This window comes from Emydura macquarii, unplaced genomic scaffold (genome assembly GCF_026122565.2).
Source record: "Emydura macquarii macquarii isolate MOO-44397 ecotype Brisbane River unplaced genomic scaffold, CSIRO-AGI_Emac_v2 contig_1119, whole genome shotgun sequence".
NCBI classification, from domain to species: Eukaryota; Metazoa; Chordata; order Testudines; family Chelidae; genus Emydura; species Emydura macquarii.
Genome location: NW_027131256.1, coordinates 19842175 through 19855996, shown reverse-complemented (window position 1 = coordinate 19855996; position 13822 = coordinate 19842175). Strand labels below are relative to the sequence as shown.

Sequence of the window (13822 nt, the reverse complement as noted above, 5' to 3'; positions counted from 1 at the left end):
AGGTGAGACTCAGCAATAGACAGCGCACATCTAGCCACAAAGTCTGCAACAATTCTACTCTCTCAATTTAAGTCTTTATCTCAGGGGTGTCAAAATCGCTGATGATGGCGGGCCACATTTCAATAAATTGTACCTGAGCTGGGCCATACCTAGGAGCAATACCCTCCGCCAAATATTTCGGGGCATCTTCCCTTTTTCGGCGGCGTGGCAGCAGCCCCTTTTCAGCGGCAACTCCCGGTGCTATCCACGCCACCGAAAAAACTCCCCACCTCCTCCCCTTTCCTGTCGCAGAAAAGGGGAGGAGGTGGCGACTCTTTGCGGCGGCAGGTCATGGAATCGGAGCTGCCGCCGTCAAAACTCGTCGCGTCCTCCCCTCTTCGGCGGTGTTTCCAGGGGCTGCGGGCCACAAAAAAACGGTTTGCGGGCCACATGCAGCCCGTATGTTTGACACCCCTGCTTTATCTGAAGAGAGAGTTGAGACTCACAATCATGTTGAACTGTGAGTCTGTCTAGATGAGGAACTGATAAGAAAAAAGGTGCTTTTTAAAAAGGAGTTAACATATTCTTAAACACCACTTAGCACCAAGTGTAGACACAGTTTAACACTTAAAATCATGTTAGCTCATGGTGGTTTGGCCTACAACATGACCAGCTAATACAATTTTTAAAATATTTTTGCTATATTCCTGGCTGTGCCTCAAATTTGAAAAAATATTTTATTGTGTCAGAGGCCTATGGAGTGCTTCCAAACCTACATCACTGTGTAATTACAGTTCAGAGGTTCACAGAATGCACAACTAGCCTGTGGAGCTCATTGCCACAAGACAATACTGAGGCCAAAAGTTTAGCAAGATTTAAATGCGGCTGTACATTTATATGGATAACAAGGATATTCAAAGTTACAATATTAAGAAAAACTACTAAATTTATAGGAGGGATATGAACTCATGCTTCAGGGCATAAGTCAACCTCTAACTAATGGGGACTGGGAAGAAACTTGTCCTGTGGGCAAGTTATTCCACAACTCCCCAGATCAGGGTTTTCCTTGCACTTTCCTCTAAGTATCTGGTACCAGTCAATCAGAGCCAGGACACTGGACTAGATGGACCACTGGTCTGATTCAGCATGGCCATTTCTATGTTAAAAGTCAGGGCAGGAAACTGTTTGACAGTTGTTAGGAGCCAAAAGGTCTCCAATCCTCAGGCATCTCAAAAAAGTTATTCAAATGTGGCTGCCCTAAGAAAGCTTGCTGGATATTTCACAGTCCCAATCTGCAAGTTTACCCAGTGCAGTCATTTAATGTATTTATTAGCATTTATTAGATGGAGAGCCGTAGGAGAAAGCAAGAATCAATACCTTTCTAGTGAAACTCTAACATAGAATCAATTGATTTGGTTACAAAAATAAAGAGCAAAGAGGAAAAAGTTGCTGTCTTAAACAATGTGGCTTAATATTCTACAACCATATAAAGAACAATAAGTTGATTACATGCATTATACAATTTCATACCAAGAGCTGGCAGCAGCAATCTAGCCTGGCTTTTTTCTCAGATTTTGTTTTCACAGCTCCCATGGAAACTACTAACAGAAGTAGCTAGGTCTTGAGGTTAAGCTACCATAATAACGAAAAAAAAATCCAGTGTACCGCCCACCTTTGTGAAATGCTGAGATGCATTTACATAGCTAAGGCCCTACTCCTGTCAGCTTCACTCATGCTGAGTAATACCTTATTTACTCAGTAATACCCAACTTTTTTTATTGTGTCTTCATCTGTAGATCTCAAAGTGCTTTACAAAGGAAGTTAAATATCATTACCCTGGGTTTACAAATTGGGAAACCAAGAAGCAAAGTGACTCATTCATTGTAAAACAAGATCGGCAGCATAGCAGGGAAGAGAGACCCCAGGTTTCCTAACTCACAGTCCACTGAACCACACTATCCCCTGTGTGAGTTCAATGACACTACTACTTGCACGAGTGTTGTAAGCAAGACACGAGAAGTAATTCTTCTGCTCTACTCCATGCTGATTAGAACTCAATTGGAGTATTGTGTCCAGTTCTGGGCACCACATTTCAGGAAAGATGTGGACAAATTGGAGAAAGTCCAAAGAAGAGCAACAAAAATGATTAAAGGTCTAGAAAACATGACCTATGAGGGAAGATTAAAAAATGGGATTCTTTAGTCTGGAGAAGAGAAGACTGAGAGGGGACAAGGTAATAGTTTTCAAGTAAATAAAAGGCTATTACAAGGAGAAGGGAGAAAAATAGTTCCTAACCTCTGAGGATAAGACAAGAAGCAATGGGCTTAAACTGTAGCAAGGGCGGTTTAGGTTGAACACTAGGAAAAACTTCTAACTGTCAGTGTAGTTAAGTACTGGAATAAACTGCCTAGGGAGATTGTGGAATCTCCATCATTGGAGATTTTTAAGAGCAGGTTAGACAAACACCTTTGGGGGGTGGGGGGGAGTCCTAGAGATAAAACAGTCCTTCCATAAGTGCAGGGGACTGGACTAGATGACCTTTTGAGGTCCCTTCCAGTCCCGCAATTCTATGATTCTGCTTCTACAGTGAGGTACTTTCCAACATGCAACAGGATAACAGAACTGGGCCCTGAATGAAAAGTTCCTGGAATAGGCTAATACACATGAAACTATGCCTCTTACTGCTTCTCATGCTAGCTTTAAGAGGGGTACCTAGATAGCTGTTTCACATTCCTTTAGAACTGGTGTGTGCAGATGGGCCTCCCAATTGGACATAAATGCTTATTTATAATTCTAAAAATAAGGAGAGAAATCCTGGTCCTGTTGAAGTCTGTGGCCACTGACTTCAACGGGGCCAGGATTTCACTCCCGGTACATTTTTATGTTGCTAGGTTGACAGTCCAGGAAAGGGAAGTCCTTTCTTTATCCACTGAAAAGGAATAGCATGAGCAGCATCAGGGCAAGCTTCTTCACAGACCCTTGCCCATGTGCCTCACCCCTGAGCCAGAGGCATCAGAATGATGCAGTCTCCGTTGAGCCTTGGCCTCTGGTGAGACGGCCAACAAGGGTGCTGATTATGATGGTGATTTTTTTTTCAAATGGACTGATACTGGCGACTCATTTCACAGAGGCCACTGATGAAGAATAGCGATGGTGGAGTGCTGAGGCCAAGAGGAAATTTGGTTGCAGGGCAGGCACACTGGCTGCTCAGGATTCCTTCCTGTAACAGGCCAGTTCTTACACCAAATAAATGGTGAGTTTGGGGAGTGAGAGGAGGGACAATGTGGGAAGGGGGAACACACAGAGGAAAACCTCAGCCTCCATAACTTGCTGGAGAAAATACTGGACCCTCACTGGCTCCTCTCAAGAATGTGTATGTGGGAGAAAGGGGGAGAGCTGAAGGAGAGGAGGGTGACTGTTTTTGGACAGGGTCTCCAGCGGTTATGGATGCTTAGCTGAATCCCGAATCCCTTGAGAATTTTAAGTCGAGATATCCAAATTAAAGTCACCTACAATTCTCCAGGACATGCAAATAACTTCCCCAGCCCAGCTCACGGCAGCTCTCAAAGTTCTCTCAGGAAAATATTTTGAAACGTTGGTATCTATGCATACTTGTATCCTTTGTAAAAAAAAACTTGCCTGTTATAAGCATGATGAAGTACTGAAGAATTCTTTTAAAGTGACCTTTGTATGTTAAGGAAACCACCTTGCTCAAACAAAATTAATACATAATACTCATTTATGATGCAAGGAATTGGAAAGAACATGGGGAGTGTTATATGATCTATAGCAACATCCGGGGACAAAGGGAGGAGGGTACTTCTACATAGTATTTCAGGAAGGAATGTCCATAAGTACAGAATATCTTTGCATTTAGCACTTTAGGTTAACAGGTGCAGATACTCTGGTATTAATAAATCACATGATGCGGGGATGCTGCCAAACTTGTTTCTCTCTCCACAGTAGCATTTCAATTGCTGGATTAAGCCACACATGTATTACCTTCAACTTCCACATAGTTAACTTCTCACACAGTTTCTCTCAGCTCATTGAGCCCTTTTCACAAACTATCTCACCTTCATTTAACACAGTGGTTCTTAACCTTTCCAAACTACTGTACCCCTGAAGCCTGAGTCCCACCCCCACGGGGCTGAGGCATGTAACTTAGTTTCATGGCGCCCCTGTGGCTCCAGGCAATTACCTTTCTTGCCACCCCCAATACCAGCTCTGCACTTGCGACCCCTCTAAAACTCCAGGTTAAGAAACACTGATTTAACAGGTCTAAAATCACTCTATCAAATGTTCCAGAATTCAGAATGGAATTTTATATTTTACCAATGCAGAAACCACAAACAAATCAATGCAAAAATCTCTCATACTAAAAAAAAAAAAAAAAAAAAAAAAAAAGACTAAACAAGATCAGCTTCCTTCAAACTGCTTTTGTTTCCATTTTCACTTTTAAGTGCCCATTCCATGAAAAAACCAAAACCATCCCACCTCAACATAAAGAGACGACCCACAGAAGTTAAGTAAAGTTGCTACATAAAATAGCTGCAAGCCACCATACACACAAACACATTGTTCTAAAAAAACATAAATACACGGTCGCTTTGGAACTACAGATAATCTTTCATGGCAAATTTTATGAAAATGTTATTAATAAAATTGATCTGAGAAGGTGTCACCAAAAATGTTTTCTTCTCTCACTTCTCTGAAACCTCCAAAATGAAAGTTACATAGATTTTCAGAATAAAGAGTCCAATCCAAATCCCAATCCTTCAACAGAAGGATTTCCATCAAGTTCAATGGACTTTGGACTTGGCATAATTGCCTTCCCAGTTACAAAAACTTGTGGTAGGTTTTTCCCTACTTCTTGTTTGTACTGAATTATCTGCTGTATAAATGCCATACATCAGGATTAAGTGGATGTTAAATGTTTATAGTACCGCATGCATGGAAAAGCTCTGCAGCTCACCCTTGGCCATTATAAAGTCACTTACTGAAGTTGCTCTCAATCAGCTGATTTAAGGGCTACTCCCTTAAGTGTGGGATGGTACCATGGTTTACTGAATTGAGCATGGGACTGGCAGACAAACTCCCTAGCTACAATCCTAGTTCTGCCAAATGGCTCATTGTATGGCCTCAGGCAAATCAAGTAACTTTTGTGTCTGATTACCTCCCTCTCAGGAATGTTGTGAGGATTAGTTAATGTTTTGTACTCAACTTTGAAGATATAAAGTAATATAAGAACACAAAATTATACTGGATAACACCTGAGGTCAATCTAATTCAGTACAGTGTCTTTGACAGTACCAGTAACAGATGCTTTAGAGAAAGGTGCAAGAATCACACAGTAGGCAGGTATGGATCTGTCCCCCACGTTAGGTCTGATCGTGATTGCTAACAGTAAGAGATTGGCTTAAAGCCTGAAGCATGACATTTTATATCCTTTCCAAAATATGTAATTTGTTATGATAAACTCCTGGATAGTCTTATTATCTGTATAATAAATACACCAATTATTATTTATAATTCCACAAAACAACAGGCCTGGACATATAACAAACATCCTGTAAACATCATCATCCCCTAAGGTTAGTGATCATACCTGTGTTCCATCCACAAACACCGGCCAGTCACACTGATTCTAGAGAACATGCCCTTTTACCTACTCACTCACTCACATGGAAACTCAACTTGTACTTTCTATCATTTTTATTAGTTCGTGGCACTGTACAAAGTGAGCTATTGCTGTAGACTGTCTATTGGTTAGAGCCAGTGACAGAGTTAGGGCTGTTGGGGTCTATTCCTGACTCAGAAACTTATCCTCTCTGTGTCTTGGTTTTACCTATCTGGATTATGGGTCTAAATGCCTACCAGAACATATTTAATTAATAAACATTTGTAAATTTCTTTTTGATCCTTGCATGAGTCTCCGAACGCTCCAATTGCAACCTCCCAGAGGCAGAGCTTTTTAATAGCAGCTGTGGTGGGACAGTCACAGCTTCTAGGATACTAGGGTGCTGGATTTCTAAGAAATACTTTATTTTGATGGAATGACATATTTACACTGATATCCTTCTCCACCTCAAAACAGGACATTACAAAAAATTAGTAGGGCACTTGCTTGCAGTTTGAGTTGGTGACACTACCACAAATGATATCAAGGTTTGGGAATCATGTCAGGACTCCTTTTTGCACACAAAACTCATCATGGAGGCAAAGTGCTTGGGCCAGTACACCCATTGCTTGGAAAAAGCAAATATTCCCCTCCCCCCACCCAACTGTGTCTGTGTGTGAGAACTTACAATAAATTTTCCCAGCCAATCATCATCAATTATCATCACCATAATAGCGAACTTTGTTCTGAAAGATTAGCTCACAGATGCTAGAACAGAAACAGGAACCAAATGAAGAGGAGCCAAGTTCACTTAAATTCCATCAGAAACACAGAAAAATAGATTTGCTAGACTTAAATCAGGAAAATGAGGCAGAGAAATTATTTTCAAGCTTCTAATACACACCCAAATATACCTGGCAGAACCCCTGAACAGCTCACAAGTTAGAACAAAAGTCAATAGATGTAAAGTACTGTAAAGGAATTCACAGCATTCCTGAATCAAAGCCTGTTCTTCTCTCCCAGTTCAGTAGCCTATTGATATCAACAAATCATTCCTTCTGTCAGACTCCCACCACATTGTACTCAACCAAGTCAGTCTTACAGATGATGCATTTCCAAGCTGCTCCTTGAGATTAACTCATATCATGACAGCGTGATTATTGCCACATCTCAAAATTGCACGCCTATATCATATTTTGGGACCTCCTGCATGTTTCAGGCTTACCACCAAAAGGTCAGGATAATCCTGGAAATTTTGTGACAAGTAGCAACACAACTCTGTCACAAATTATAGGTGGGGATTGTTAAATCCGAATATGCGCTTAGCAAGATGCTCATTTCCAACTCACTCTAGCTACTTCTTCACTTGGAGTTGTGCACTAGAACAAGATGGAAGTATACCAGGAATGAAGTGAGAGATACAGAACTCTGAATGTCAGATGCGCAAGCTAGCAATTATGCAGCTGTAAATGACCCAGCACTGCACATAAGTCTATACAGATGTCTTAAGAGGTCTGCAACCTTCGCACCCTTGGCTCTCACAGTCATCACAAACTCAACAATATATATTTCTAACAATCAAATCTCCCATTATTATTACCTGTCTCTTTCTAATAACCAGGGTCCCCTCCCCCAGAGAGGTATCCTCAGTGCAAGAGAACATCATGACATCATCTGGAAAGAGGGACCCAACTACGGGATTGTTTTCCTCTGCTCCAACTTAATATTCTCTTTCCCTAAAGGCCTTCATGCTCTTCAACAGCACAGAGGCTGTCAGACTGGGGGTGGGTCTGCTCTACTTTGTCCTGGAAAAATCTCATCTATGTATCTCTCTGTCTCCCTGAGCTCCTCCAGTTCAGCCACTTCGGTCTCAAGAGCAGGTACCTGGTCTCTGAGGGCCCTGAGTTATTTGCACCGACTACACACGTACACCATGTGCTCACAGTATATGCTTTGTTCAGTGCAATAAACTGGATAACCCCCACTCTGCTGCTGGACTGCTGCCTACATCATTTACTCTTGCAGGGTTTTGTTTGTTGTGTGTGTGCACGCGCGTACATGTGTGTTTTCTCTGGGGGACCGTTATTGGCCTAAGTTTAGAGAATGTTAAGGAATGGCTCTCACACTCCCCCACAAAACTCCTGTTCTGCCAGCTCCTCTGGTTGCTTAGGAGTGGGCTTTTTTATACCCCTGCTCTCACTTAGTTTGCCCATCCTCTCATCAAAGAATCCTAAAAGGATTAGGGACGAAGCTGGTGGAAACTAGCATCGCTCCATTTAAGTCATTGCAGCCATGCTCATTTACACCAGCTAAGGATCTGGATCAAGTCTTCACTCATTCAAAAATGCTTCCCACTCCCTTAACCCCCACCCCCATCAAATTTTCTTGATTTGTTCATGGCTAGAAAAAGGATATTGACATTTTTAATAAATATCACTAACTCGGTAATCTTTAAAATGTGGTTTTCAAAGGTTTTATCTTTCAAGATGTTTTAAAACTGTGTACTGCATCTGCAGCAGAATTATAAACCTTTATTCTGGACGGTATAACATAGTTTTATTAACAAATGACACATAATTTGATGCCCATTTAGAAAAGGCAAGTCTTACACTTCTGCAAAATATTCCCCTAAGATTATGGCTAGCAAATTAAACAACATCCTAGCAGCTAAATACATTTTAATGTAGCTTTCAGGTTCTTATGTTCTTAGTATTTTTGTTAAGGTCTGAACTTGTGCTGGGGAAGGGACTGTAAAGGAAACCCCATAATGAGACAGAAGTATAAAGTATGATATTCCACTTGTACTAACCTGCTCTTTATTATCCCCCTGGGCTGCTCTATAAGGCCTACTGAAAAAGCAAACATGAATTCAGCTCATACAAAAACAGAGTTAAATTCTGCCCAGAATATATGTTGTGTGTGTGTGGCCTGGGTTGATCTAATACTGCAAATCCACAATCCTAAAACCCAACTTTAATATTTTCCCTGAGCATCTGGCTCTGTTCTTTAATACCATCACTGCTGTATATGACCGGACAGAGAAAGAGTTCTAGAACATAATTCTTTCTGTAAAGCTCTTACATATTCCACAGGCTTGAGGGATTTGAGTGTAGCTGTTGGGCAACCACAGGAAGTGAGGTCAGTGTAGAGGCCTTCTTCCAGCACACAATGATTATCAGCAGTTTCCCCTTGGTAAAACAGGAGCCAACTGAAAGAATAAATGTAACAAAAAGGTTTAACTGATGCAGCCAGTTATTAACAAGTTTTCTCAAGATCAAATATTTTCTAGGGGAATTAGAAATTAAACAAGGGTTTGGATTTTTTTTTTTGAAGTGGTACTATAAAAAAAACAGTGTAACCAAAGACTGATTTGATTTTCTACTTCTGCTGCTTTACCATATGATATACAATTCTCAACCCTGATGTTAAAGGGCATTAATGGAATGCAGCTAGATTTACTCTGTTGAATCCCTGAAATTTGGAAGAAGTCATAAAGGCAATTCAAATCACAGTAATTGCATGATTTTTCCATAGGACCACAAAAAGCATTAAGTCCCCTTCCATCAAAAAGAAGAGAGTTATCAAAGCAGGTTGCAAGACAGTAGGCATGTGACAAGATGGAGCATGATGATAATGCACTTGATACATTTGACTATTTGAAATTTAATGTAGGTTAAAAATGCTCTCTAGCTACTTAAAATGGTGGTGGGTAAAACAACACACTTACCATCCCCGAAGAACCTTAAAAGAACATGGTATGAATGATGTAAAATCAGAAACTTCTGCTGTGAAATCTACACATGCTCCTTGGAAATGTGTGTTACTGAAAGCTTTGAGCTACAAGAACAACAACAATAAAAATACGATGACTAGAAAGAAATGTACTTATCATCACTATAAGCAGAGCAAGCTGCAGTCACAGGGAAATATCAATGCAATTTATAGAAGTACTGATGCAAATCTAATGGACTTTCAAGAGAAGAAATGTCTTAAATTTCTATAGCACCTTTCCTCTTGAAAGATCCCAAAGTGTTTTATGAACTATGGGCCAGAGTCTGCAGTCCTTAATTGAGGGAGATCTCCAACTGATATCAATGGCAGTGGTAGCAAGTATATATTCATTTTAAGGCAACAGGAGCATTGCCAGAGAAAGCATAATGATGGGACTGAAAAATCTGGCCTTATACATACAGCACACCAGAGATGCAGCCTGATCTTGGATAGAGGTCAACAACCAATTGGAGCAGAAGAAGGGGAAAGGAAATACTTGTGAAAAGATACCAAGGCAGAACATTAAGAAAAAGTGCCCTGGAATCTTCTGTGCCCAAACTGAGTAGAGATATCATCTTATTTAAGAAGCTTGCACAAGAATTTCTGATAGGACTTGCTGTGTCATGCGTGCCAAGAAGTCCAGCCCAACAAGTTTGCTCACACTGATATCCTTAGCAAAGAGTTTTACAGATATTTGGAACTACATCCTGCCCATGAGCAGTGTGTGGAGCTCTCCATCAAGAGGGAGTGCTGTATTAAAAGATATTAAAAACAATCTACAGCCCAAGGTCTACAGTGTGGGGAAGAGGCTAAGAATTCTGCACCACTCAGGAATTATTTGTTAAGATAATGGGTCATCTTAGGTGGCCATTGTTGTGCTGAAATCTATTGAGCAAGAGCAATACAATGAAAAATGAAGGAAAAAGGAAGAAGTCTGGTTTGCATTTCTACCAGTGATTTTTGACAAGAGGGTACAAATGTCATTTAGCCACATACTTTATTCCCTTAACCACTGCAGGATTGCGCCCTATAATGGATTTTTTAATGCTATGCCTAATCTCCTTGTAAATGCACAACACAATAACATCTGCAATTATAACCGGAACTGCACGATGTGCTGAACACCACTTGTAAGGTTCCAAACATTCTCAAGTACCACTGCAATCAGTGGGACCTGAGGGCAGCTAGTAGGATCCAGGTAGTATACTTTTCCAGCCACTACTGTAGGTTCTAAAATATGGGACCAAAGAGAGAATTTGTTAGGGACCCAATAATCCATTAGAAAAGTACTGCATGGAGTGCCTTACTGCTATTGAATGGATTGAATACATACAAATATAGCAAATGGTGGATTATTTGTTGTTCAGTGCCATTCAAAATTGGACATTTACCATCTGAATTAGTTGAATTTACCATAGTATTTCCCATTTTAAGATTAGGGAATCTTATGATAAACACTGACCACTGATTTTAATGCAGCCCATCATACACGTGTGAAATCTGATTGCTAATCTAAAAATATCACTTGTTTCTAGAGTGCTAGTGCCATTTCATAATACATTTGAATCACATACTCCAGAAGTCTTCAGATATAACCAAGTTGTTTTGTAGATTGCCTTTAGAGTGCTTTAGTTAAGACTGGGTGCAATGCATGGTACACACTATCAGGTGACATTACCAATTTTTATCAGGTGTTATGAAAGTTGCATGGTATTTTGAAGACTGATGGAAGCTGCTTCCATTGATTTCTTATTTTATAACTGACTTCCGGTGTCACAAAACCGCTTGTTTAGTTTCCGCTATAAAGGAGAATTTCACTTCAGTGCACAGGGTCTGGGCCTCTATACCACTTCACCCTCCAAGGGCTATGCGGGGCAGAAGTCCCTGCATGGCCTCTCTGTACCGAGATGAATTTCACACTAAAACCTGAGTCAGGGCTCTGAAACAGAGAAGAAAAATGTTTTGCCAGTGCTCCTCCCTCCCTCATGCCACAAAGTAGCTCCTCTCCCTGCCAAAGAAAAGAAATCCAATCTACAGAGACTGAGAAAAAGCGAAAACCACATATTAGAAAATGGTTTTATGGAAAAGCAGAGTCTTTTTTTAAAAAAGAAACTAATATTTCCTGTTACAAAGAACAAGAAGGGCTTAATCTTGCCCTTCTGTGATACACAACTGTGAATTGAAAAAGACGAGCCAGCTACATGGGATGAATACACTGCTGCTGATTCTCCTGCACTTGGAATCGCATTACTGAGCCAGAACATTGATATTTAGGCTACACTTACATTGTGATTTTCATCCATAGATCTCAAAACACTCTACAGAAGAAGGTATATTTCTCCATTTTTACCACAGCAGAAAACTGAAGCAATTTGCCCATGGTAAAACAGCAGCTCAGTGAGAGAGTCAGGAGGAGCAGAACTCAGGTGTCCAGACTCCTAGTTTGGTGCCCGACACTTCCTCCCTACGGTACATGCCCCAGGCTATGAGATAGCTTTAGAAAGACTATGACAGTGAAGGTTATACACTGTATATTTTAAATAATAAACTGAGAAAAATGTTCTTTTCTCAAAATTATAAAGAGAAAGTAGTTGAGTAGAGAGATTTGATGGTCCTTACTTCAGAATAATTAGAGAAGAAACTGATCCATTAGACATATCACTGCATTTGTACAGTTTGACCACCAGGGCAGCTAGTTATAACTTAAAATATATTAAATCTGATGTGACAGATTTAAAGAACCCTTTAACTCCATGAAACTCCATTTCCTAAAAACTCAACAGGCAGTAAGTGGAAAGATATACAGTGCAAAGTTACCATAAGTAATTATAGGGATCTGCTGAAGTATTTGAGCTAGCCAACTGTTATAAGTAGCCTAATGAAAGGAGCTTATGTTTTCCTTGGAAGAGTGAAGTAAAAAATATTGTTTTATTTTTAATGAATACAGGTATTGTATTTTAAACCTGGAGACTCTAGTCTTACTTGGAACATGCATTTAGTTTATGAAGGAGCCTGGTAATGATGAAAGACCAAAACCAATTATTGCAAAATTTCAAAATATAACATTTAGGACCAGCTGAAAGCAACAGCAAGTGAAAAGGTTTTTCTATTAAAAGAAGAGACTAGGATTTCCTCATTTTAGTATCTATGCCTATTATAGATAGGAAAATATGTGGAGAACTACATTGCCACACTGCCCAGAAATGGGGATTCAGACTTGTAAGGTTTAGCATCCAGCTGTGTTAAAGATTCTCTGCTTTGGTGAGCCACTCCCTGAATATCCGAATTTAGTAACTATTGCAAACATGAAAATTATAATATCTTAAAACTAGAAGGGGAAAGGATGCATTTATTTTCTCATACACTGTCTTTTATTTACTCTGACTCAATAAGTGATCTTAAGAAGTTCCAAACACACCTTAGTCATAATAAAGCATGTTTTTCCTCTAAGATAACTATGACAACATGAACACAGCAGCGACATGCTCTCCTCTTTCCTTAGCTTCACCACAGAGGTCCTGTAACAACTCAAGATTGTGATCACATTTTAACCCTTTCAGCACTTTTTCCTGTGGCAAAAATGGCATCAGGGTAGCATGGCATTGCATGCATATTTGCACACAGCAAGGAAGGGTTACTCACCTTGTGTAGTAACTGAGGTTCTTCAAGATGTGTGTCCAGTGGGTGCTCCACTTTAGGTGTCGGCACGTCCTCACGTCATCGATCAGAGATTTTTGCTAGCAGTGCTCGTCCGGGTTGCGCATGCGCCGCAGTGGTCATGAGATGCCGTTGGCACCCTTTTCGGCACGCACGACCCAGCACCCCTCTGTTCCTTCTCTACCGTGAAGCCTAAATGTTTGACTCCAAAGTAGAGGGGAGGAAGGTGGGTAGTGGCGCACACACATGGACACATCTCGAAGAACCTCAGTTACTGCACAAGGTGAGTAACCCTCTTTTCTTCTTCAAGTAGATAGGGCCAGGATGTGCCTCTGTTGATACCAGGATGCAAACCTGCACCATTTTTGGAGGTAGGTCTTTCTGGTAGAGGGTTTTCTACTGTTTAGTAATACGTATTGAACGGGTTCTGAACATTCTAGTTCCTTTTGATGGAACCAGTTAGGAACCAGGCTGTTAGATACAACTTCCTCAGATCTGGGTAAAGGATGTGTCCCTTGTCCTGGAATAGAAGGTCCTTGAGGAAAGAGAGAGAGATTGGAGTGTGGGCTGACATCTGCGTCAGGTAAGTGAACCATAATTGTCTGGGCCACGCTGGGGCTATCATTATTACCCTTGCTTTGTCCGGTCTTATTTTGCATAGGGTCTTGTGTATTAGAGGGATGGATGGAAATGCATAAAGGAACGCCCTGCTCCAACTGCGGAGGAATGAGTCCTCTCTCGACCCTTTTCTTAGCACTGCTCTCAAGCAGAAGTGGGAGCATTTGCGGTTGTGAG

At 40.7% G+C, this 13822-nt stretch overlaps 1 protein-coding gene across 2 annotated transcripts in view; it reads right to left on the bottom strand.

Annotated features, from left to right (window-relative positions):
• The window catches only part of CRYBG3 (crystallin beta-gamma domain containing 3), a 122232-nt gene that overhangs the window by 20224 nt on the left and 88186 nt on the right, over positions 1-13822 (bottom strand). For both annotated transcript variants that reach the window (XM_067546259.1, XM_067546258.1), the window contains exons 16-17: positions 9327-9436; positions 8681-8807 (exon numbers count right to left, since the gene is read on the bottom strand). In XM_067546259.1, coding sequence (XP_067402360.1) covers positions 8681-8807; positions 9327-9436 — 237 coding nt within the window. The remainder of the gene's footprint in view (positions 1-8680; positions 8808-9326; positions 9437-13822) is intronic.